This window comes from Erythrolamprus reginae, chromosome 2 (genome assembly GCF_031021105.1).
Source record: "Erythrolamprus reginae isolate rEryReg1 chromosome 2, rEryReg1.hap1, whole genome shotgun sequence".
Classification (NCBI taxonomy): Eukaryota; Metazoa; Chordata; class Lepidosauria; order Squamata; family Dipsadidae; genus Erythrolamprus; species Erythrolamprus reginae.
The window spans coordinates 342,954,957-342,982,042 of NC_091951.1; the positions used below are offsets into that span (position 1 = coordinate 342,954,957).

Consider the following 27,086-nt stretch of genomic DNA (forward strand, 5'->3'; position numbering starts at 1 on the left):
GTTTGACAATCATGTGACTGGGGGTGGCTTAAAGGTCATGTGACTGGGTGGGAGTGGCTTACCGACCAAGATAAGTTTTCAAATACGTGCTTGGATTCTTTTTCAGTTGATTAAGTCACATTATTTGAATAGCCACAAAAGGGACAAATGATAGACAGCATTATTTGCTGAGGAGCACAGTAACGTTTTTTACAGGGGTTAGGGGTGAACATGAGCTATTGAAAGCTGCTTGTGAGGAAGTATTCACAAAGAGTTCAAAGATTTTGAATTCTTACAATTTGAGTATGTAATGTTTTTCATGTACAGAAACAAAAATTTCTAGATTTTTGCTTTTCTGTTCCATTTGTTTAATTCATACAGTAATTACAAATTACATATAATTTGTGCAAGATATTGATTTATTTCTGTAAAGAATTTAAAAACATTCTCATAGCTAAAAAATTAGTCTAATTTTTTTTGGTAGTTATCTTCCAGATTCTTGACATAAACTGGTATGAATTTATTTATCTATTTATTTATTTATTTATCTATTTATTTCTATTTATTTATTTATTTATTTATTTATTTATTTATTTGCTCCTAAAATGTTGTATAAAATCAATGAAATGTATATATATTAATATACAAATCATAAATGTGATGACATGGAATAGTTTACCTTCACACATGTGTAATGTATAGACATCTAATACCCTGTTTTCCCCAAAATAAGACATCCCCTGATAAGCTTAATCAAGCTTTTGAGTTCCTGGCAAAGCCAAGCAGTTATTTTTTAAAAAAAACCACAGGTATATTTGGGAACAATTATATTATTTTTATATCATCTATCAAATAAATTCTGTGGTCTGCTAACCAACTTATACATTAGTAAGCTATAAACTAAAATTATATCAATATAGCTTTTAATGAGTATCATATCATAGCATATCATAGCATATCATATCATATCATAGCATAGCATAGCATAGCATAGCATAGCACAGCAAATAATAGAATAGAATAGAATAGAATTCTTATTGTCCAAGTGTGATTGGAGACACAAGGAATTTGTCTTGATGCATATGCTCTCAGTGTACATAAAAAAGATACATTTGTCAAGAATCATGAGGTACAACATTTAATGATTGTCATAGGGGTCAAATAAGCAATTAGGGAACAATCAACATTAATATAAATCGTAAAGATGCAAGCAACAAGTTACAGCCATACAGTCATACGTGGGAGGAGATGGGTGATACGAACGATGAGAAGACTGGCTGCATAGCTAGAGGTATAACAAGCAAGTAGAGGAAGATTGTGATCCCGCTGTATACAGCGCTGGTGAGACCACATTTGGAATACTGTGTCCAGTTCTGGAGACGTCACCTATAAAAAGATATTGATAAAATTGAACGGGTCCAAAAACGGGCTACAAAAATGGTGGAAGGTCTTAAGCATAAAACTTAGCAGGAAAGACTTCATGAACTCAATCTGCATAGTCTGGAGGACAGAAGGAAAAGGGGGGACATGATCGAAACATTTAAATATGTTAAAGGGTTAAATAAGGTTCAGGAGGGAAGTGTTTTAAATAGGAAAGTGAACACAAGAACAAGGGGACACAATCTGAAGTTAGTTGGGGGAAAGATCAGAGGCAATGTGAGAAAATATTATTTTACTGAAAGAGTAGTAAATGCTTGGAACAAATTTCCAGCAGACGGGGCTGGTAAATCCACAGTAACTGAATTTAAACATGCCTGGGATAAACATATATCCATCCTAAGATAAAATACAGGAAATAGTATAAGGGCAGACTAGATGGACCATGAGGTCTTTTTCTGCCGTCAGTCTTCTATGTTTCTGTGTTTCTAAGACTAATAGTAATAGTAATGCAGCCTTAGTGAATAGTTTGACAGTGGTAAGGGAATTATTTTTTTTAGCAGAGCGATGGCATTCAGGGGAAAATGTTCTTGTGTCTAATTGTCTTGGTGTGCTGTGCTCTATAGCACTGTTTCCCAACCTTGGCAACTTGAAGATATCTGGACTTCAACTCCCAGAATTCCCCAGCCAGCATTCGCTGGCTGGGGAATTCTGGGAGTTGAAGTCCAAATGTCTTCAAGTTGCCAAGGTTGGGAAACACTGCTCTATAGCATCATTTTGAGTGTAGGAGTTGAAACAGTTTATGTCCAGGATGCGAGGGGGTCAGTAAATATTTTCACAGCCCTCTTTTTGACTCCTGCAGTATATGAAAGGCAGATTGTAATTGGTTTTTTCTGTAGTTCTCATTATCCTCTGAAGTCTGTGCCTGTCTTGTTGAGTTGCAGAACCAAACCAGACAGTTATAGAGATGCAGATGACAGACTCAATAATTATTCTGTAATATAAGAGAATGCACGTAGTTTATAGTTGAACTCTGGGATGTTTGGTGCTCTTTAAGTTTTGTTCGCTGATGATGTTACCTAGCTAGGTAATGAAACATTTCTAAGTGAACAATCAAACTAAGAACTCCACAATATAACTTTTAAAATATTTGAGAAGATAAAAATGTCTTTGTGGAGCTACAGAGATTTGTATAAAAGGCATTGCCAGTGAACATTTTTCTCCCAAGTTTCCGTTTATTTAATTTCATTGCTTTGAAAAGAACCTTTTACGAAGATTGCTTTAGTGTTCTGTCTGGGTTCCCCCAGACGCCAACACCAACTAAAAAGAGTAGCCAGACACGCTGGTAAAAAGCAAAGTCATTTTATATCTTTGAAAACAAACACAGATAACAAAAACTGTTCTTACAAACTGGAATGCTGTGAAGCTTCACAGAAGAGTCACGACGGCCAGACAATACAACAGGCTTCTTGCTGGCACACACACCACTGTAGATAATAAAACCCACGCCTCCCCCAAGTTTTCAGCCTTCGAGGCCACAAGCCAGAATCAGAGACGCCAAGGATCGAAGCAAGGTCACAGGACTCCCAAAAGATAACTCTCCACAATACAGGAAGGGCGGGCCTGCCTTTTCAACCTTTCTGAGGAGAACCACACCCAAACCCAGCTGTTGCCTATTAGAGATGGAAATACCTGGCTAATTGTCCCCTTCGTTGTGCTGCCCTTCTCTGCCTCATATCTATGATGGCTTGTGCGTTCTCATCTAATGACTCCAGGCTACTCGCTGGGGAGAGCTCTCCCCCGGGGGTCTCAGGCTGTTCTCCCTCCTCCTTGTCCTGACATTCCTCTCCCCCGTCTGCCTGGTCCTCCTCCTCCTCCTGTTCCTCGTCCTCCCCCTCTGAGCATGGAGCCAGCAGAGTTCCAGCCGTTCCCTGAGGAGCCTCAGACTGAATCACAACACTTTAGTATACACTGATGTTCCATTTAGAGCAACGTTTTGAATTGGACTTTAATTTAGAAATGCATGTCTATTCATCTTGCTAAACTCTTTTATGTCTTTTAGAAGCAAGAATGATATTCCTAATTCAACATAGACTGTTTAATGCAGACCTGGGCATTTTACAGCCTCCAGATCCTATCCGGCCTTTGGCCCACATGAGGTCAATTGGAAATTAGAAATCAAATGGAAATGAAGTGTACACCAAGTACGCAATACAATGGCATTGCTTTTAATTTGAAAGCAACTGCTTTTCCCCCTGCCCCACCTTACATATCTGTGTGTGTGCAGGCCTATACATCTTCACAGGCCTATTGGTTCGGCCTTGCACAAGGGTTCCAATTTTATTTATTTTTATTTATTTATTTATTTTGTCCAATACACAATGAGGGTTTTAGTGGGTATATATCTGTTCTGTCTGGGTCACTCCAGAAGCCAATACCAACCCAAAAAGAGAATCCAGACACACTGGTAAAAGGCAAAGGCAGTTTTATAAAATTCAAGAAAAACACAGGTAACAGAAAATGTCCTTACAAACAGGAAAATGCTGTATCTTCAGATATATCCACGAAGGCAAAAGTCCATGCAGCAATACAGAATTCTTGCTGCCAAGCCGAGGCTGTAGATAGCAGACCTACACCTCCCACGGGTCTTCCAAAGCTTCTGGGCCACAAGCCAGGAACAGAGACGCCGAGAAACAAGACAGGATAACGCAACTCCAAACTGATAACACTCCACATGGTTTCAAGGGCTTGCCTGCCTTTTAAACCCTGCTAAGGAGGACCACACCCAAACCCAGCTGTTCCTAATTTAGCGCTGATAATACTTCTTTAATTGCTCCTTTCTTTGACCTGACCATCTCTGTCACATGTCAATGACGGTTTGAGCTTCATCACCTAATGACTCCAAACTACTGGCTGGGGAGAGCCCCACCCTGGGGCTCTCATGCTGTTCTCCTTCATCCCATTCCTGATTTTCCTCTCCCCCGTCCGACTGTTCAGCCCCCTCCTCTTCGCTGTCATCCTCCTCCGGGCATGGAGCCAGCAGAGACACAGCTGGTCCCTGAGCAGCCTCAGGCTGAACCACAACAATATCTATATACACATAGTAAAATACATGATGAAGGTTATAGAGGAGATACTCATAGTCATAGTTCCCTCTAAGCTGAGCAGTGAGCAATCGCTCACTTAAAAATCATCCTCAACTTAGAGTTTTTCAAACCTGCCCGGAAGCCGAGAGGGAAAGAGTGAGAGGGAAGGAGAGAGAGAGAGAGGAAGAGAGAGAAACAGATAGAAAAAAGAGAGGAAGGAAAAGAGAAAGAAAAAGAATGGGAGTAAGGAAGAGAGAAAGAAAATCAAAATCTAGTTTGAAACTAGCTCAACTATTTAAGTGGCATTTTGATACTGATAGAGTTGCCCTATTATGAGCTCACTGTTACAGTATTTTATTTTGAAATTCTCTGAGGCAAAACAGGGTGGGTTTTTTATTTGTTTGTTTCTTTGTTTGTTTGTTTATTTATTTATTCATTCATTCATTCATTCATGCATCCATCCATGCATCCATTTATTTATTTATTTATTATTTCTGTGCCGCCCAGTCGCGAAGGGACTGCCGCTCAGACACTATACTTTTCCGCCCACCCCAAAAGAAAATTAGAGGGAACACTGCTCATAGTAAAATATATCTAAGAAAGAATAGAAAAGAAGATATAGTAATAGAACATATCAATGAAAGAATAGAAGAAGAGATATAAGAATAGAAGAAAGGTATAGGAGATATAGGAGAGCAATAGGACAGGGGACGGAAGGCACTGTAGTGCACTTGTACTCGCCCCTTAGTGCACTTTCTCCTGGACTCCTTGGGAAAATTAGCTGCCCCACTCCAGTTTAGTAGATAAATCTTAGAAGGAAGAGAAAGTAACAACATCAATTATAGTCAATTACAGTTTGAGTCCATAGTGCAGGACCAGGCAGGATTTAAAACTTGGGCTTCCGTTGTATTCTTACTGTGGCAGTCCCACAGCCTGGGGTACAAAAATATCTGCAAAACTTTTGGTGTGCAAACCAGTGTTAAAAACATCACTTCCTACTTATGCCTCATCCTGTTTTCCTTCAATGAAGAGTCAAAATTAAGCTTTCTTTTTAGTATCTGGTGATTTGATAGTTTTTTCCCCTCCCTAGTTTGTAATTATAACTTTGGAAAGGAACTAACAATTTGTAAACACAAAGTTTTCTTACTGTAAGAATTTTCCGAACCATAATTATTCATTGGTTAATTAATTGGTTAATGCAACAGAGAAAAGTCTGAGAAATTGCAATTTCAGTGTGTGTGTGTGGGACAAAATCATTCAAGAACTAGAGTATGTACATTTTCTAATATACCTCATCCATTAAAATGTGCAACATGCTGGGTATATAAAGTAAATTTAACGTACATTGTTACCACAAGATTCTTAATGTAATTGGAACATAGTAAGATGAATATTTCTGGAAATAAGGACTGCATTAGAATTTCACTGTTTTGTGAGAGTTGGAGGGTGATGCTTAACTTTGGAAACTGATAAGAGCAATCTATCTATATACTACTAAAGCTCATGTTGTCATGATCTATGACTGCGAGAAATGGTGCTTCGTAGGGCAACAGTTTTTGAAATCAAGTTATCTCAGATGGGCTAACACAGAGAATGTATCTAAAATCAGGGACTGATGATTCCAAGGTAATAAATGTTGGGGAAGTTGTGGGTGATTCAGTGCTACTAGCTGCTGGGCTACTGCTGCAATCGTATGGTTTTTATTTTTATTTTATTTTATTTTATTTTATTTTATTTTATTTTATTTTATTTTATTTTATTTTATTTTATTTTATTTTATTTTATTTTATTTTATTTTATTTTATTTTATTTTATTTTATTTTATTTTATTTTATGGAATACTGTGTTCAGTTCTGGAGACCTCACCTACAAAAAGATATTGACAAAATTGAACGGGTCCAAAGACGGGCTACAAGAATGGTGGAAGGTCTTAAGCATAAAACGTATCAGGAAAGACTTAATGAACTCAATCTGTATAGTCTGGAGGACAGAAGGAAAAGGGGGGACATGATCGAAACATTTAAATATATTAAAGGGTTAAATAAGGTCCAGGAGGGAAGTGTTTTTAATAGGAAAGTGAACACAAGAACAAGGGGACACAATCTGAAGTTAGTTGGGGGACAGATCAAAAGCAGCGTGAGGAAATATTATTTCACTGAAAGAGTAGTAGATCCTTGGAACAAACTTCCAGCTGACATGGTTGGTAAATCCACAGTAACTGAATTTAAACATGCCTGGGATAAACATAGATCCATCCTAAGATAAAACACAGGAAATAGTATAAGGGCAGACTAGATGGATCATGAGGTCTTTTTCTGCCGTCAGTCTTCTATGTTTCTATGTTTCTATATTTATTTTATTTTATTTTATTTTATTTATTTATTTCTTATTTTATTTTATTTTATTTTATTTGTTTGTTGTTCATTCGTTCGTTCATTCATTCATTTATTGGATGGACTTAAATGCCGCCTCTCTCCGTGGACTCTGGGCGGCTTACAACATCTTAATAAAAATACAATAAATAAAGCATTTCTAGGCCAATTAATAGAATAATTAATTAAAATTTTCATAAAAACTAAACGTTTAAGATAAAAGAAACACATACATGCTATCACACCAAATACATTCATTGGGCAAAGGCGTTTTCAACATTCCAGTTTCCAAGCCATTCATGCAATCCCATGTTCTTTTCCAGTGCAGACTTCAGCAACATCTTCCCAATCTAACATACTTACCTATGTGCTGGAAAGGGGAGGGAAGGAGATTTTGACTTACCCTGCTTTTTTTTATCACTCCTGTTCATTCTGTTTCTCTGTTTAGGTACGGAAATACCTCTGAAATGTACCAACAGGGCGCAGGTGGTTTTCTAAAACTGCAAATCTTTACAATTTAATTTTACAATTTAATTTTATTCTCCGAAGCAGGGAGCGCCAAATTCACTGTTTTTCCCGCTACCTCTTCCTCTGCAGAGCAAAGAAAACAAGCAGCTTTCCACAGCAGCCTCTACTCATCATACGGAGATTGAAAAGCTGAAGAAGGAACTGGAACACCACCAGAAGAAGAAGGGGGACAGGAATCAGCTTGTGAGCTTGCAGGAAGAAACTCATTCTCTCCGGCTGGCCCTGGAGAAGGCTCATGGGGAGAGGAAGATTGTCGAGGATACGTATGCCAAGGAGAAGCAGGTGCTCCAAAAGGTAAAATACCCTGTGTGGAATTGCAAGCCTTCTGCATCACAGGGACTGCGGGCGTAATAGGGCCAAGCCATGGTTTATTTAACCATAATTTATTGGGGGGAGGGAATCAACGTTCACTTGGATGCCATAGGAGCTAAATCATAAACTGGGGTTTAAACTATCGCATTTACTATCAATAGCTAAAGTAAAGTAAGGTAAAGCGAACCCACTTCACTATGGCTTTGCTTCAGGTCTGCACCGAGTGTGCAAAATCGCCTTGCAGCGAGAATAGAATAGAATAGAATAGAATAGAGTAGAATTTTTATTGGCCAAGTGTGATTGGACACACAAGGAATTTGTCTTGGTGCATATGCTCTCAGCGTACATAAAGTAAAATATACATTTGTCAAGAATTATGTGGTACAACACTTAATGATTGTCATAGGGGTCAAATAAGCAATGAAGAATAGAATAGAATAGAATAGAATAGAATAGAATTTTTATTGGCCAAGTGTGATTGGACACACAAGGAATTTGTCTTGGTGCATATGCTCTCAGCGTACATAAAATAAAATATATATTTGTCAAGAATTATGTGGTACAACACTTAATGATTGTCATAGGGGTCAAATAAGCAATGAAGAAGCAATATTAATAAAAATCTTAGGATATAAGCAACAAGTTACAGTCTTACAGTCAACATGGGAGGAAATGGGTGATAGGAATGATGAGAAAAACTAGTAGAAATAGAAGTGCAGATTTAGTAGAAAGTCTGACAGTGTTAAGGGAATTATTTGTTTAGTAGAGTAATGGAGTTTGGAAAAAAACTGTTCTTGTGTCTAGTTGTCTTGGTGTGCAGTGCTCTGTAGCGACGTTTTGAGGGTAGGAGTTGAAACAGTTTGTGTCCAGGATGTGAGGGGTCAGTAAATATTTTCCCTGCCCGCTTTTTGACTCGTGCAGTATACAGGTCCTCAATGGAAGGCAGGTTGGCAGCCATTGTTTTTTCTGCAGTTCTGATTCTCCTCTGAAGTCTGTGTCGGTCCTGTTGGGTTGCAGCACCAAACCAGACAGTGATAGAGGTGCAGATGACAGACTCAATGATTCCTCTGTAGAACTGTATCGGCAGCTCCTTAGGAATAGGAATAGAAATAGAATAGAATAGAATTCTATTGGCCAAGTGTGATTGGACACACGAGGAATTTGTCTTGGTGCAGAATATATAAAAGAAAAGATACATTTGTCAAGAATCATGTGGTACAACACTTAATGATTGTCATAGGGGATCAATAGCACTTAGCAATAGCACTTAGACTTGTATACCGTTTAATAGTGCTTTACAGCCAGTGAAGGACTACCAAAATTTTTATTACCACACTGTGAGCATGGCTTATGCATTTCCTTTCAACATTTTTCAGTGCAAATTGGGTGCTCCATTTTCGCTACCCCACTGCGTTTCCCCCACCCGGGCAGTAGCCCACCCCTGTTTACAGCCCTCTCTAAGCAGTTTGCAGAGTCAGCCTTTTGCTTCCAATAATCTGGTTCCTCATTTTACCCGCCTTGGAAGGATGGAAGGCTGAGTCAATCTTCTGCCTAGTGAGATTTGAACTGTCCAATTTTAGGCAGCCGGCAGTCAGCAGAAGTAGCCTGCAATACTGCACTCTAACCATGGCGCCACCGCAGCAGCTAAATAAATAATGTCAGCATTCAGATGTTTTCAAGTCCTTTTGCATTTAAGGTCTTTCTCAAAAGGCACCGGTTACTTTCATATTATTGTGCATGGTTTGTATCATTAGCAAGGACTTTTATTAAGGACCCCAAGCAGTGTTCCCTCTAATTTTTTTTTTGGGGGGGGGGCGGAAAAGTATAGTGTCTGAGCCGCAGTCCCTTCGGGACTGGGCGGCACAGAAATAATAAATAGATAGATAGATAGATAGATAGATAGATAGATAGATAGATAGATAGATAGATAGACAGACAGACAGACAGACAGACAGACAGACAGACAGACAGACAGACAGACAAATAAACCCCCCACCCTGTTTTGCCTCAGAGAATTTCAAAATAAAATACTGTACTGTGTGTCTATAAGAGTGAGCTCATAATAGGGCAACTCTATCAATATCAAAATGCCACTTAAATAGTTGAGCTAGTTTCAAACTAGATTTTGATTTTCTTTCTCTCTTCCTTACTCCCATTCTTTTTCTTTTTCTTTTCCTTCCTCTCTTTTTTCTATCTGTTTCTCTCTCTTCCTCTCTTCCTCTCTCTCTCCTTCCCTCTCACTCTTTCCCTCTCGGCTTCTGGGCAGGTTTGGAAAACTCTGAGTTGATGATGATTTTTAAGTGAGCGATTGCTCACTGCTCAGCTTAGAGGGAACTATGACCCCAAGACTGGTTTGGACATTTCGACGTTGATCCATTCAGTTAAATTCTCCCATAGATCAGCATTCGTAGCTCTGTCAGGAATGGGAAGCATGAACCCATCTGTTCAAGGTTCACAAGGCTTTCATTATGTCTTGAATTTCTACAGGGAGAAGAAATAGGTACTGCATCTGCGCATCCAGTTTTTCACAAAATATCTTTCGCCCATTATTATGCTTACTAGTGGTAGAGGCCAGAATTTATTTATTTTTTTAAAAAATTATTAATTTATTAAGAAAGGGGAGGGGGAATGGGAGTACAAAAAAAAAGAGGGGTGGAAAACAAGAATTTTTTTTACATAATAACACGTATCCATTGTTGTATATTCATTTCAAGCATTTATCTATAGATATTTACATTGTGTTCAATATTCGTAATTACATAGTCTTATATCTATGAAATATGTTAATTTAAGGATAAAGTAGTGTTTTGGTACATATGTTAAGAGATGGATGATATAGTAGGGTAAGGGAAGGGGGGTAGTACCTGCGAGATAGCAGGCGTATATATTTTGACAACTTAGTTTTGATTATAGAGTGATACCTCGTCTTACAAATGCCTCGTCATACAAACTTTTTGAGATACAAACCCGAGGTTTAAGATTTTTTTGCCTCTTCTTACAAACTATTTTCACCTTACAAACCCACCGCTGCCACTGGGATACCCCGCCTCCGGACTTCCGTTGCCAGCGAAGCACCCATTTTTGCGCTGCTGGGATTTCCCTGAGGCTCCCCTCCATGGGAAACCCCAAATCTTGACTTCTGTGTTTTTGCAATGCTGTGATTTCACTGATGCTCCCTTCGCTGGGAAACCCCACCTCTGGACTTTCATTGCCATGCTGGGATTCCCCTGCAGCATCGCAAAAACACAGAAGTTCGGAGGTGGGGTTTCCCATGGAGGGGAGCCTCAGGGGAATCCCAGCAGCGCAAAAATGGGCGCTTTGGCTGGCAAAAGGGGTGAATTTGGGGCTTGCACGCATTAATAGCTTTTCCATTGATTCCTGTGGGAAACATTGTTTCGTCTTACAAACCTTTCACCTTAAGAACCTCATCCTGGAACCAATTAAGTTCATAAGACAAGGTATCACTGTATTTGTTAAGTTTGTGTGTTAAAGATATTTGTGAGTTATGTTGTTAGTAGGTTGTCGATAGATATCGGTTGGATTAAACTCAGACAGAGCGTGTGTTTTGAATTTAGTCGGTATTTTTGTTGTATATATTTTTTTCTTTTGGTGTAAGATAAGGAGTTTTAGTTGGCTTGTGTTTTGTTGTTTTTAATATTAGATAACCATCTGTACCATTTCTCCCAGGCCTTGTAGAACTCAGAGTCATTTCTGTTTTGTATTTCCATTGTTATTTTAGATAGTTCAGCGCATTCCATAATTTTACTGATAATAGTTAAGTTTGTCGGGGTACCGGTATCTTCTTTTTTCCATTGTTGGGCGTATGTTAGTCTAGCGGCAGTCAGTATTTGGATAATAAGGTATCTGTCTTCTTTATTTACTTTCTGTCTAAAAATGCCCAAGTGTAGAGACCAGAATTTAAATGATAATTCACAGCAAAATGTAAGGGTCATGCAAACTACTTAATAACCATATGCAAATAATGATGTTGGGTTTTGTGGCTCTTATTAGTGGCAGTCAATGAATGATGACGTGAATTTGTAAGACAAATTTGTTGTGTGGGGATAGCATAAGAAATTGCTGGCTGAGACTAAATTCATGATCTTTAATCAGGCATTTTTTTAAAAACTGTCACAGTTGTATTCTTCGGTCAGTTTCTCTTATTCTGCTTTGGGAAAATGTGTGGATTGTTCAGAGAATTTACCTGTTTCTTGCCAGATCATTGAAATAAACTAAAAAGTAGCAATATCTGGCCAATGTTAAAGATTGCATTTTGTTTTGATTTTTAACATCAATCCAGAGGCAATGAGATTTGCAATGGTTGGGGTATTGCGTGCTATTAAACGTGAAAGAAAAGAGGAGAAGGGAGGTGGATTTTAATACAAATTTTGTGGAAGGAAAGAAGGGCAGTTATTCTGATCCAGATTTTAGTTTATAGCTTTCCATTATGCAGGCTTTTTTTTTTTCACTACCAGCAACAGAATATGTACCATTTTGCATGAACTATATACCCCAAAGGTCTAATCATAGTAGACTGTGCCATCTGTAGGGCAAGACATTTAATGTTGATGGTTGTGGAATAATTCACTCTAGAAGTCAGCTGTAGCAGAGTTGCTTATATATTGATGTTTGTATATTATTTAATTTATTGCATATAGAGCAGTGGTTTCTCAACCTGGGGGTCGGGGCCCCTTTGGGGGTCGAACGACCATTTCACAGGGGTCGGCTAAGACCTTTAGAAAGGACAAATTTCCCCTGGTGTTAGGAACTAAAGCTTCCGTCCTGGTGCCTTGGGACATATTTTTACAATTGGATCAATCAGGTGTTTACAGTGGGGGTGTCCCTCTGACCTTCCTGCCAATCAACCTAAAGCTCTGTTGGGAGAATTGGCGCTAGACTTATGGTTGGGGATCACCACAACATGACGAACTGTATTAAGGGGTCGCATTATTATTATTATTATTATTATTATTATTATTATTATTATATTAGATTAGATTTATTGGATTTATATGCCGCCCCTCTCCGCAATCTCGGGGCGGCTCACAACAATAATAAAAAACAGTACATAATAACAGATCCAATGCCCACCAATCTAATTACAATTTAAAATTAATAAATTCATAAAAACAGTCCCAATAAATATAAAAAACAGGCACACAGTCAATCAGTCAAATGGCAAAAACAACATGGGCAAGGGGGAGATGTTTTTTAGTTCCCCCATGCCTGACGGCAGAGGTGGGTCTTAAGGAGTTTACGAAAGGCAGGGAGTGTGGGGGCAATCCTAATCTCAGGGGGGAGCTGGTTCCAGAGGGTCGGGGCCCCCACAGAGAAGGCTCTTCCCCTGGGTCCCGCCAGACGGCATTGTTTAGTCGACGGGACCCGAAGAAGGCCGACTCTGTGGGACCTAACCGGTCGCTGGGATTTGTGCGGCAGAAGGCGGTCCCGAAGATATTCTGGTCCGGTGCCATGAAGGGCTTTATAGGTCATAACCAACACTTTGAATTGTGACCGGAAACTGATCGGCAACCAATGCAGACTGCGGAGTGTTGGAATAATATGGGCATACTTAGTGAAGCCCATAATAGCTCTCGCAGCTGCATTCTGCACGATCTGAAGTTTCCGAACACTTTTCAAAGGTAGCCCCATGTAGAGAGCATTACAGTAGTCGAGCCTCGAGGTGATGAGGGCATGAGTGACTGTGAGCAATGACTCCCGTTTTTTAAAAAATTATTATTATTATTATTATTATTATTATTATTATTATTATTATTAATATTATTATTTATTAGATTTGTATGGCGCCCCTCTCCGTAGACTCTCCGTAGAGTCGGGGCAGCATACAACCTTGCATTAGCAAGGTTGAGAACCACTGATATAGAGTATATCGTTCAGCCCCTAAGATTCTGTCAGTTTATACCAATCAGTACAGGCAGGAGTTGCTACTTACTGCCGCTACCAGTGCAGTGCATACGCAGGATCGCTGACATGCACATGCGTGTGTCCCAGTGAGATTTTGCTTCTGTGCATGCGCAGGAAACAAAATCTCACGAGAAGACATGTGCGAGAGAAACTTCGGTGATTTTTTTTTCTTCCGCACATGCACAAAAGCAAAAAATTGCCAAAGTCTTGCAGGCGCACACGTCCCCTTGCAAGATTTTGCTTCCTGCGCATTCTTGCAGGTGTTTCACTACCCTAATCAGTACTGTATTAGTGATGCTGTTAGGATGGGAGACCACCAAGAGATTCTATTCTTAAGTCTAAATTGAGAAGTTGGTAAACCGACTTGACATTTGCAGAGAAAAATACAAGTACAGTACAGTGGTACCTCATCATACGAACTTAATTGGTTCCAGGAGGAGGTTCGTAAGGTGAAAAGTTCGTAAGATGAAACAATGTTTCCCATAGAAATCAATGTAAAAGCAAATAATGCGTACAAATCCTTCAGGAAAATCCCAAACTTTAGAAGGGAGGCGAACAGAGGGCAGGGAGGAGTAGCTAAAGGGGGCGGGTAGAAGAAGCAAGGCTAGGCTAAAGGGTGAATGGGAAGAAAGGCAAGGGGGGGGCGCCCCTCCCTTTTCTTTCTTCAAAGGACACCGTTTCAGTGCCTCTGCAAGCAAGCTGTTCTCTGCAAAATCTTTCCTCCTCCAAGCCTTCCCTCCCTTTTCTTACTTCAAAAGACACCCTTTCAGTGTCTTTGCAAGCACCTTGTTCTCTGCAAAATCTTTCCTCCTCCAAGCCGCCCCTCCCTTTTCTTTCTTCAAAAGACACCCTTTCAGTGTCTTTGCAAGCACCTTGTTCTCTGCAAAATCTTTCCTCCTCCAAGCCGCCCCTACCTTTTCTTTCTTCAAAAGACACCCTTTCAGTGTCTTTGCAAGCACCTTGTTCTCTGCAAAATCTTTCCTCCTCCAAGCCGCCCCTCCCTTTTCTTTCTTCAAAAAAGGGGAAAAAAAGAAACCCCTTCATCCCAGCAGCAGCTGCTTGGGTTCGTAAGGTGAAAATAGTTCGGAAGAAGAGGCAAAAAAATGTTAAACACCGGGTTCGTATCTTGAAAAGTTCGTTAGAAGAGGCGTTCGTAAGATGAGGTACCACTGTATATGAAACCATCAGGAGCTGAGCTCAACCTAATTTACTCCTGAAAATTCGAGGGGTCCTTGGTGGTCTCTGAGCTTGCTTGCTTTCTTCCACTCAATTTAGGTTTAAGAATAGAATTTCTTGGTGGTCTCCCATCCTGGCATCTAAAGCTTTGATGTTGTTTCAAGCACTTACTGGATCTCATGTTGTTTTTGAGATCAGGCAAAGCTGTTCTAATTTTGTTGCTTTCTGAGAACATTTCTTTTGCCTTTCCTTTATGGTTTTTTGTTTTTTAGCATACGGAGTAATTCATTACAAAGCAGCTTGAACCTCTTTCGTTCTCAAAGTTTCTTCCCCCTGCTTCCTCCTTTCCGTTTCTTCTGGCTTGTGACGTCGTGTGCAATTGCTGATAAAATGCCTCTGTAGAGTTTTCCTGCTGAGAAAAGTGAGGGGAAATGTATGAGCGTACATTAAAAATTAGACAACTGTACAGATGCCATAAATTGCTACTTTTGCAACAAAAAAAACCCCTTTTATGAAGCCTTCCTTTGGTAATTGCTCAAAATCTCATACAATCTGAGTAGCAGTTTCCCCAAATTAAATTTATTCTTTAGTGAGCTGCAGTTTTTGTTATTTATTTATTTATTTATTTATTTATTGATTGATTGATTGATTGACTGGATTTGTATGCCGCCCCTCTCCGGAGACTCAGGGTGGCTAACAGCAACAATAAAACAGTGTACAATAGTAATTCAATACTGAAAACAATTAAAAACCCATTAATATAAAAACCAAACATACATACATACATACCATGCATAGAATTGTAAAGGCCTAGGGGGAAAGAGGATCTCAATTCCCCTGTGCCTGACGGCAGAGGTGGGTTTTAAGTAGCTTACGAAAGGCAAGGAGGGTGGGGGCAATTCTAATCTCTGGGGGGAGTTGGTTCCAGAGGGCTGGGGCCGCCACAGAGAAGGTTGTTCCCCTGGGTCCCGCCAAATGACATTGTTTAGTTGACGGGACCCGGAGAAGATCCACTCTGTGGGACCTAACTGGTCGCTGGGATTCGTGCAGCAGAAGGCGATCCCTAAAATAATCTGGTCCGGTGCCATGAAGGGCTTTATAGGTCATAACCAACACTTTGAATTGTGACTGGAAACTGATCGGCAACCAGTGCAGACTGGGGAGTGTTGGTGTAATATGGGCATATTTGGGGAAACCCATGATTGCTCTCGCAGCTGCATTCTGCACGATCTGAAGTTTCCGAACATTTTTCAAAGGTAGCCCCATGTAGAGAGCGTTATGCACAATAAAATGTGGTGTGTCGGGCTGTGGTCCTGTGCACCCCCAGGTAACAGAATAATATTGCTTGCGCTTGGGGCCAGATTCTAATTCCTGCTGCTACCAGTGCGCTGCTTGTGTAGCTTTGCTTCTTCTGTGCGTGCGCTCGCGCATGTCTACCGGTGTGTTTTGATTTATGCGCATGCTCAGGAAGCAAAATCTTGTGAGAGGACACATGCCCACGAGCGATTTCAGCAATTGTTTTGCTTCTGCACATGCGCAGAAGCAAAAAACCTCAAAATTTTCATGCTTGTGCACATCTGCATTGGTTGCCGATCAATTTCCGGTCACAATTCAAAGTGTTGGTTATGACCTATAAAGCCCTTCATGGCATTGGACCAGAATATCTCCGAGACCGCCTTCTGCCGCACGAATCCCAGCGACTGGTTAGGTCCCACAGAGTTGGCCTTCTCCAGGTCCCGTCGACTAAACAATGTCATTTGGCGGGACCCAGGAGAAGAGCCCTCTCTGTGGCGGCCCCGACCCTCTGAAACCAACTCCCCCCGGATATCAGAGTTGCCCCCACCCTCCTTGCCTTTCGCAAGCTCCTTAAAACCCACCTCTGTCGTCAGGCATGGGGGAATTGAAATTTTCCCTTCCCCCTAGGCTTATAGAATTTATACACGGTATGCTTGTATGTATGATTGGTCTCTTAAATTAGGGTTTTTTAGATTATTTTTAATATTGGATTTGTTACATTGTTTTCGGAGTCTTCGGAGAGGGGCGGCATACAGATCAAATCAATCAAATCAAATCAAATCATCAATCAATCAAAAAATCCCCTCACAAGATTTTGCTTCCTGCATATGCGCAGAAGCAAAAACATGCTGGGTCACATGCGCAAGCACATGCAAAGAAGAAGCAAAGCTGCGCAAGGTAGCAGCAGGAATTGGAATCCGCCCCTGAATTTATTTATTTTATTTATTTATTCGATTTTTATGCCGCCCTTCTCCTTAGACTCAGGGCGGCTTACAACATGTCAGCAATAGCACTTTTTAACAATCTGGGTCCTCATTTTACCCATCTCGGAAGGATGGAAGGCTGAGTCAACCTTGAGCCGGTGATAAGATTTGAACCGCTGACCTACAGCTCTACAGTCAGCTTCAGTGGCCTGCAGTACAGCACTCTACCTGCTGTGCCACCCCGGCTCTGATTTTAATAATTTTTAATAAAGGAAGGAGGAAAGAACCGGTTTTGCTGTAAAAGTCAACCAAGGTGAAACACAGAATCGGTCTGAAGCATACAGTGACCTCCAGTTTATCAACACTGTGGACGTTAGCTTGGTTTTCTTGTATTCTCCCCAGAGGATATCCGACTTGGAAGAAGAGAATGTCCTTCTGAAGGAAGACAAAGAGGCCCTGAACAACCAGATATTGGGTCTGTCAAAAGGTAAGCAAAAGTAGCCGTTGCAGACTGTCCAGCAAACCTGGGAAACAGGGAAATCAGAGAATTATCAGGGAAATCGGCAGTTCAGGAAATATCAGAGAATTAGGGACACAGAAGGAAAAGGGGGGACATGATGGAAACATTTAAATATGTTAAAGGGTTAAATAAGGTCCAGGAGGGAAGTGTTTTTAATAGGAAAGTGAACACAAGAACAAGGGGACACAATCTGAAGTTAGTTGGGGGAAAGATCAAAAGCAACATGAGAAAATATTATTTTACTAAAAGAGTAGTAGATCCTTGGAACAAACTTCCAGCAGACGTGGTAGATAAATCCACAGTAACTGAATTTAAACATGCCTGGGATAAACATATATCCATCCTAAGATAAAATACAGGAAATAGTATAAGGGCAGACTAGATGGACCATGAGGTCTTTTTCTGCCGTCAATCTTCTAGGTTTCTATGTTTATCAAGGAATTCGTGGGGAAAAACCGGAATAAATCAGGGGGAAAAACCAAACTGTATTGAAATGTTTAAAACTCAGGGGAAAATCATGTAAAAAAAATAATAATAACGGATCGCACTGCCTGGCAGAGTCAAGCAAAAATGAGCATAACTGTGGCAACAACTTGTTTCATCAGCTTCTGATATTTCTCCATGGCTTAGCCCTTTGGTCATCTATGACCACGCCTTAACTTGATTGCAAGTTACAGGGAAATATCAGGGAATTTCAAAATGCTTTCCCACTGGACAGCAGTGTAGATGGCTTTATCCATATTAATAACTAAATGAAAGGGTTTGTATTTTTCCCCCCGAATATGTGTTTACGAATCCTTTCTCCTTGGCACCACTGTAAATAATAATCATTGTGGTAATTTCCAAACAGGTTCGCTTTTTCTTCGTCTGAAACACCTTGCTTAAAATTTCTCCATTGAAGGTGGCTGGTTGTAACTATAAATTGATTTAATCACTGGAATCCTCGGGAGGGGAGGGAATTGTATGGAATCAAACATCCCAGGCTAAACAGATAACTTTGTCTTGAAACTGTCTTGAAAAGTCAGCAGACAATTTAAAAACGGCAATGTTCACACCAGAATTTGGTGCATTTAGGAAATACGGGAGCACCCCGGTAGAGAATCAATTGAACTTAAAACCGAGTTAAACATTAACAAAGTGAAAGAGCACGTAATAGATAGAAACTGAATGTAAATCGCTCCAAACTTGACTGCAGAAAATACGATTTCAGCAATAGAGTGGTCACCGCCTGGAACTCATTACCTGACTCTGTTGTTGCTTCCCCCAACCCCAAAATCTTCAACTTTACATTATCTACAATTGACCTCTCCCCTTTTCTAAGAGGTCTATAAGGGGCGTGCATAAATGCACATGTGCCTAATGTCCCTGTCCTACTGTCTTATTATCCTTTCTATTACTACGTTCTACTTATGTTATGTTATGTTATGTTATGTTATGTTATGTTATGTTATGTTATGTTATGTTATGTTAATACCATGTTTCCCCGAAAATAAGACACTGTCTTATATTAATTTTTGCTCCAAAAGTTGTGCTATGTCTTATTTTCGGGGGGTACCTTATATTTCTCAAATAAGACAAATTCACAGGCAGAAAAGCTGACACCCCCAAAGAAAGTGTACCGTACAGTACACTGATTACGGTACGGTACCTGTCAGTATGGTACCCACACACACAAACGACGGCACTTATATGGTACAACAGTATACTCCCACTATTGCAGCTTCCGGCCACCAGAGGAACTACAGTCTACGCACTGTAGTGGAGACTGTAATGGCGGTGAGACAGCAGCAGACTGTGTCTGCTGTACTGGACGGTACAAAGTGATGGAAGGGGCCAGCAGGGGACGCCACATTATTACGGTACCGCTATGAACAGCTTTGAATGGTACCGTATGTTTTTCCACCGTACCGTATGTAAACTTGACTACGCCTTATTTTCGGGGGGTGCCTTATATTAGCAAATTCTGCAAAACCTCTGACATGCCTTACTTTCGGGGTACCTCTTATTTTCGGGGAAACAGGGTATGTACTATAATACTCATTTTTCTCATTTTTTTATAAGATGAATTTGCCAGAAATGCAGTTGAAGTTAACCTGATGACGAAGGAGCTGGACGAGGAGAGAGCCCGTTACCAGAATCTTCTGCAGGAATATTCAAGGCTGGAGCAGAACTTCGAGAATCTGAATGATGAGATGACTCTCATCAAGGTAATGGAAAATAAGGTATAGATTCCCCTGCGCATGCATGCTACACATGTCTTGGCTGTAGGGGCGATGCGCATCTCTTGTTTCTAAGCCGAAGAGCCAGCACTGTCTCCGTGGTCATGTGGCCACCATGACTCAATGACGAAGGTTCACAGAGGGCTGTTACCTTCCCAACAAAGTAGTCCCTGTTTTCCTACTTGCATTTCTATGTGCTTTCGAACTGCTAGGTTGGCAGAAGACGGGACAAGTTATGGGAGCTTCCTTTACCCCATTAGGCAGCCTAGAGATCCGAACCGCTGAACTGCTGATCTTTTTGATCGACAAGCTCAGCATCTTAGCCAATGAAAGTACTTTTACCTTAATGTCATAATGAGATGCCTAGTCATTTTGAGTAAGCTCGCTGTCAATTAGCAATAGCAATAGTATTTATATACTATAGATTTATATATATATAAGTCGGCTATCAATAAAAAATTAACTGCCTTGGAAATGGCCCTGGGTTGGGCCCAGAGGTAAAAAAGGAGCTGTGATGTTCCTTCAATAATACACCAGGGTGATTCGACACAAAAATATGTAACCCTTCCCTGGTGCAGAGCTGAAGGGATTGGATACTGTAGCCTAGAGGATAATTCTCTGCCTTGCAAGGCAAAGATTGCAGGTTCAAGTCCCAGTGGGTATGGCTAGCTAATGAGGCCAAAATAAGGCCGAAATAGATCTATCCTAGTCTCCCTTAATTTTCAAATTCAGCAAAAAAACCACAAAAAAAAGTGACATATATGTGTGTGTGTGTGTGTTGTTCTGAGTTCGGGTTTTGCCCCGTATAATATTTTGCATGTCTATGCGACGTTTCAGTGAAATCACATTCACCATCATCAGGCTGAAGTCGTAAGCTTCGTGCTGCTGTAGATATAGTTTGTTTGCAACTGCCATTTGATGATGGTGACACAATTCTATGGCTGGGATACCAGCCCTCAAACGTATCGCAGCCATAGAAACTGAAACCAGACTCAGAACACACATTGCAAAACAACCAAGTAGCCAGCAAGCTCCAACTACTCAGGATATCACGCCTAATCCACAACCATTAACTAATCAGCATACCTCAGTTACATCAACGACCCCAGGTGTTACCCCACTGACTCACCAGGAAGTTTCTACACAGCAGGAAATTGCTGAGCCATCAAACCACACCCAGCCACCAGTATTTATAGAAGGAAGGCAGCTCAGGTCTCGCTGTGTTCGCCCTAGAACAAGGACAGAAACACCAGCCTGAAGATGACGAGTGGGACCTCGTCATTTACAGTGGGGGTGTCCCTCTGACCTTCCTGTCAATCAGCTTAAAGCTCTGCTGAGAGAATTGGCGCTAGACTTATGGTTGGGGGTCGCCACAACATGAGGAACTGTATTAAGGGGTCGCGGCATTAGAAAGGTTGAGAACCACTTGATTTAAACAATTCTTAAGAGAGATTTTTCTGGGTAGATTCATAGGAATTATCTGCCCAAAGTCTCTGCTTCCAAATTTGGTGAAGAATTTTAAAAGGTCATTTGGGCTGAGCTCTAATTTAGATTTTAACTGCACCCACAGCCCACTTGGGGAATATGAGCAGTGTTTAAACAAGAGTCTTCATGCCTTTATCCTCTGCTGCTATAAATACATTTGAAGCATCTCCTAGATATAGTAAATTAAGCCTCTTAATGCCTGACACTCTGTTTATCACTTGGGACTGCCTTGGTCACAGTTTTCATCTGCTGTGATGCTTGGATGGCGATAGGAGGACCAGGTGGAATACAAGTGCCAACATGTCCTTCGATGTGGATTAGCCAAGTGACCGCTCATCAGCCCACTGTAACGTTAACATTGTTGTCTCCTAAAAAAATTAAAAATAGAACTCCTGCCATTATGTCTAAGTTAGAAAACGTTCACAAGCTCAAGAGAGTCGATTTGACATTTGTTTTTCTTGTACCTGATGTATCAGCTGACAACTGATTATACCCAACCTCCAAATTGCATCCTTTTTTTTTTTCTTGCTGAGCCAGGATTTCTCTGGATTCTCTGTTTTGGGGAAAATTAAATAGTGCAGCTAGGACTTGACCCACTAAGCTGAAGGCAAGGATCCCACAGTGGTGAGAGGGGGAAAGACCCAATGGACATCCAGATAACAGCAGGACGTAGGTAGACAAAGACTTAGGTAGACAAAGGTTATTGAAACGGATGTCCATGTGCCGCCTCTATGTTGGCTGAGGCAGGCAGGATTCCCTTGAGTACCATTTGTTAGGGGTCAAGGGAAAGGGAGGGTCTTGCCTTCTCTTTCTACTTAAGATCCCCATGAACAATTGGTGGACCACTGTGTGACACAGAATGCTGGACTCGATGGGCTTTGGCCTGATTCAACGTGGCTCTTCTTATGTTCTTATGATCTTATCATCCTAGACCTAAAGTTTTCCTAGTTATGGGTGGTTGGTGCGTGAATATATCCATCATACATATACCGAAGATATAACTGTAGAGTTAAGACTTGTGGATTTCAACTCCCAGAATTCAATTCCCAGATAGATAGAATTCTGGAAGTGGAAGTCTTAAAGCTACCAAGTTTGAAGACCTCTGCTATAGAGAGTCATTTCAGTGTTTTAATCTGGAAATTTATTTATTTATTGTTAGAGTTGGAAGGGACCATGCGGGTCATCAAGTCCAATCCCCTGCCTAAGCAGGAACCCTATAGCATCCTAGCCAAATGGCAGTCCAATTTCCTCTTAAATACATACTGTCCTTTTCCAAAATCAAAATAATACCCCAAAACAGAAGTCACTATCTGAAGGAGATAAGTTTATAACAGGTTCCTAATTGCCAAGTTGCAGCTTACAAGTTAGTCCTCAACTTACTATCAAAATTGAGCCCAAAATGTATGTTGCTCAGATATTTGTTAAGCAAGTTTTGCCCCATCTTACAACCTTTCTTACCAGAGTTGTTAACGAAACTACTGCAATTGATAAGTTAGCCACCCGATTGTTAAATGCGCTTGACTTTGCTTGTCATAAATTGCAAAAGGTGATTATTACATGACCATGGGACTGAGCAATGGTCCTAAATGTGAATCATTTGCCAAACACCTGAATTTTGAACCCATGATCATGGGGATGCTACAAAAGGTCATAACTGTGAAAAATGGTCATAAATCATTTGGGGGGAGGCTGTTGCAACTTCGAACGGTCACAAAATGAAATGTTGTAAGTTGAGGACTACCTGTATTCCTGGAACAGATTTATTCATTCATAAAATGCTCGTTTTCTTGCGTATCTTTTTTTTTAAAAAAAACAATCTGTTATTATACTACTAAATTGGCCTGTCTTAGTTCTGAGTCCTTCTAACACCGTTTTCCCGTTTTGGATAGTCAGCCCCCGGACACAGAAGAAACCCATCAAACCAGAGCAGCTTGGAATCGGACTCCAACTACCCGTCCATTTCTACATCTGAGATAGGAGATACTGAAGATGCAATACAGCAGATAGAGGTACGGGATTAGAAATAAAACAGAATTTCTTTTGCAGAGAGAAAGTAAATGTGTTTGCCATCCACGTTATCTCCTGTGACCTCTATCTGTGGTGACCTACAAGGCACACACACAAACGCACACCGTTCTCACCCAATATGGTTAAGATGGAGAGGTCAAGAAATCTAATTTAAACCAACGATGGCGATTTGAAAGTGCCGTTGTTAAGCTGTACGATTGAACAGAAGATAAAAACCTGGAGCGGCAAAAGCATTTGAATCTCAGCTTTGCATTGGGAGAAATTGTCCTGGTTTTGTTCTGTTTTTTTAATTAGTCAATTATGGAGGATTATTGTTTAAATCAGTGATTTTCAACCTTTTTTGAGCCGCGGCACATTTTTTACATTTACGAAACTCTGGGGCACATTGAGCGGGGGGGGGGGGGGGTGCTAATAAAAGTTTGGACAAAAAAATTCTCTCTCTCTCTCTTCCTCCCCTTCGCTCTATTTCTTTCTCCCTCCCTCTTTCTCTCCCTTCCTTCTTCTTTCTCTCTCTCTCCATCTCTCTTTCTTTCTCTTCCTTCCTTCCTTTCTTTTTTGCTCTCTTTCTCTCTCCCTCCCTCCCTCTCTCTCTTGCTTTCTTTCTGTCTCTTGTTCTCTCTCTCTTTCTCTCTCTCTTGCTTTCTTTCTCTCTCTCATTCTCTCTCACTCTCTCTCGCTTTCTTTCTCTCTCTTGCTCTCTCTCTCTTTCTCTCTCTCTTGCTTTCTTTCTCTCTCTCATTCTCTCTTTCTCTCTCTTGCTTTCTTTCTCTCTGAGCTTTGCGGCACACATGACCATGTCTCGTGGCACACTAGTGTGACGCGGCACACTGGTTGAAAAACACTGGTTTAAATGAATGCTTTTCCTAGAGATTTAAGGCTGTACATAGAGCACAATAAGCAATTATATTTTTAAAAGAAAGACCAGCACTTGCTTGGGATATATTTACATAGGTTTGCTTTCAAAAGAGTTATAGGTTCCTTTCTTGCAATCTTTGCACACAAGGCATTTGAGTGCCAAATACCAATATACCTTAGAGCTTTTAAAAAGCCTCTACATTTGAAGTTGCGCACACAAATCTTTTGAGTTAAAATTAGGTACAGTTCCTCTGTGTTTTGGTTCTCTTGTCAAACCTGGCCTTCGCACTGTGAAATTCTGCCTTGCGGCTGGTTAGAGAATCCCTTCCCAGCCCACTTAATTAATTAATGTGGCCACCCACCTCACATACAATACTGTTTTAAAACAGAAAGAAAGCACAACCAATAATTAAAAACATAAATAACATAACACGGTGTAAAATGGCAGCCAAGAATAATCACTTCAGAATCGATAAACACGAAAAAAGCAGGTTCAGCCACACTCTCAAGGCTCCAGGATTGATTAGATTAGATTAGATTTATTGGATTTATATGCCGCCCTTCTCCGCAGACTCGGGGCGGCTCACAACAATAGTAAAAACAGTACATAGTGACACATCCAATACCCACCAATCCAATAACAATTTTAAGTTAAAAAATTCATAAAACAACCCCAATATATATAAAAAACAAGCACACAATCAATCAAACACCAAAACAACATGGGCAAGGGGGAGATGTTTCAGTTTCCCCATGCCTGACGGCAGAGGTGGGTTTTAAGCAGCTTACGAAAGGCAAGGAGGGTGCGGGCAATCCTAATCTCTGGGGAAGCTGGTTCAAGAGTGTCGGAGCCGCCACAGAGAAGGCTCTTCCCCTGGGTCCCGCCAGACGACATTGTTTAGTCGACGGGACCCGAAGAAGGCCAACTCTGTGGGACCTAATCGGTCGCTGGGATTTGTGCGGCAGAAGGCGGTCCCGAAGATATTCTGGTCCGGTGCCATGAAGGGCTTTTTAGGTCATAACCAACACTTTGAATTGTGACCGGAAACTGATCGGCAACCAATGCAGACTGTGGAGTGTTGGAGTAATATGGGCATACTTAGAGAAACCCATAATTGCTCTCGCAGCTGCATTCTGCACGATTTGAAGTTTCCGAACACTTTTCAAAGGTAGACCCATGTAGAGAGCGTTGTTGGCAAAGCAAATTGTGACAAGTTTCATTCGGGTGGGGTGCGGGTGGGAATGATGTGCGAAAAAAATGGGTTCCGCAGCACCCATTTATTAATTTGACTTCGATGCTCCCCAATCAGGGTGGCTTACAACAATAAAATAATTAGAGAAACAATAGAAGAAGTCAAAAATAGTCTAAAATCATAATAAACTAATATAAAATGGACATAACAACATGTTCCTCTTGGATCCCACTAAATCAGGGCTTTCCAAAGTTTAACATTTGTGGACTATAAACTCCCAAAATTCCTCAGCCAGCCAAGTTTGGACTCCTGCATTAGATCTTTATTTTTCAACCCTGGCAACTAGCAACAGCATTAGCATTTTTTATTATTATTGTTATAGTTATGGTTACTGTTATTGTTATTTTTATTGTTATTTGTTGTTGTTGTTGTTATTATTATTATTATTATTATTATTATTATTATTATTATTATTATTATGTCAATACAACACAGCAAACGAGATCACTATGCTGGATTTCGTATTTCATCACCAGTCGGGCGCTTCCCAAGCACCTAGGACTGTGTGATGTAGTGGTGAATTATGTTTGCTGATCCCAGTAAAGTGGCCTTTTGCAATTGACAGATGGAGATTTTGTCAATTCCGATGGTTTTCAAATGGTTTTTAGCATCATCATCATCATTATTATTATTATTATTATTATTATTATTATTATTATTATTATTATGTCAATACAACACATCAAACAAGATCACTATGCTGGATTTCGTATTTCATCATCAGTCAGACGCTTCCCAAGCACCTAGGACTGCGTGATGTAGTGGCGAATTATGTTTGCCGATCCCAGTAAAGTGGCCTTTTGCAATTGACAGATGGAGATTTTGTCAATTCTGATGGTTTTCAAATGGTTTTTGGCATTATTATTATTATTATTATTACTATTATTATTACTAATATTAATATTAATATTATTATTAATATTATATTATTTTTATTTTTATTTTTTTTAGACTTTAGACCGCTTCATAGTGCTTTTACAGCCCTCTATAAGCGGTTTACAGAATCAGCCTCTTGCCCCCAACAATCCAGGTCCTCATTTAATCCACCTGGGAAGGTTGAATGGCTGAGTCAACCTTGAGCCAGTGGTGAGATTTGAACTGCTGAACTACAGCTAGCACTTAGCTGAAGTAGCCTGCAGTGCTGCACTCTAACCACTGCGCCACCCTGGCTCATACAACTACAAGATGTACGGATCTGGATTCTCAGTAGAGTGACACATTCCCCAGGCATCTTCTCTGTTGCTTTGCCCTTCTTTCCTACAGTTAGCTATTCCTAATGCTCCACAGGAAATCGGCTTAGACAAGGCAGCCATGGACATGAGCCTCTTCCTAAAACTTCAGAAGAGAGTGCGGGAACTTGAACAGGAGAGAAGAAAACTGAAGATGCAGCTAGAGAAGAAAGAGAACGAAAGCAAGAAATCTCAGGTAGAGCCAGAATCGGTTTTGACTTATCATGGGCATGTCTGGGGGAAGGAAAAAATAAAAATGTGTATTGTGAGTTTACAGCTTGAACCATGCATTGTAGTGAAAGAAGCCCTTCCCCCCATTCCTATATTTAATAATGCCTCTAAAAATTAAAGGAAATTGAGCTTTTCTATGTTCTGACATTTCAGCATCAGTTTTGGGCTGTAGCTGGAATACAGTCAGGTCTGCAATCCCGGTTGGAAAAATGGATCTTTGCGCGTAGCACCAGCTGACCGGCAGGCAGGCATGCGCGTCGGCGTGAAATTCGGCTTCTGCGTATGTGCAGGAAGA

General features: G+C 40.5%; 1 protein-coding gene across 5 annotated transcripts in view; it reads left to right on the forward strand.

Moving 5' to 3' along the window:
* Nucleotides 1-27,086, forward strand: part of MYO5B (myosin VB) — a 345,830-nt gene that overhangs the window by 240,226 nt on the left and 78,518 nt on the right. For 3 of the 5 annotated variants that reach the window (XM_070743570.1, XM_070743571.1, XM_070743568.1), the window contains exons 22-26: nt 7,412-7,636; nt 17,374-17,458; nt 19,553-19,698; nt 23,085-23,204; nt 26,619-26,756. In XM_070743570.1, coding sequence (XP_070599671.1) covers nt 7,412-7,636; nt 17,374-17,458; nt 19,553-19,698; nt 23,085-23,204; nt 26,619-26,756 — 714 coding nt within the window. Of the gene's footprint in view, nt 1-7,411; nt 7,637-17,373; nt 17,459-19,552; nt 19,699-23,084; nt 23,205-26,594; nt 26,757-27,086 lie in introns of all 5 variants that reach the window. The other 2 variants (XM_070743569.1, XM_070743567.1) reach the window with 1 other exon arrangement.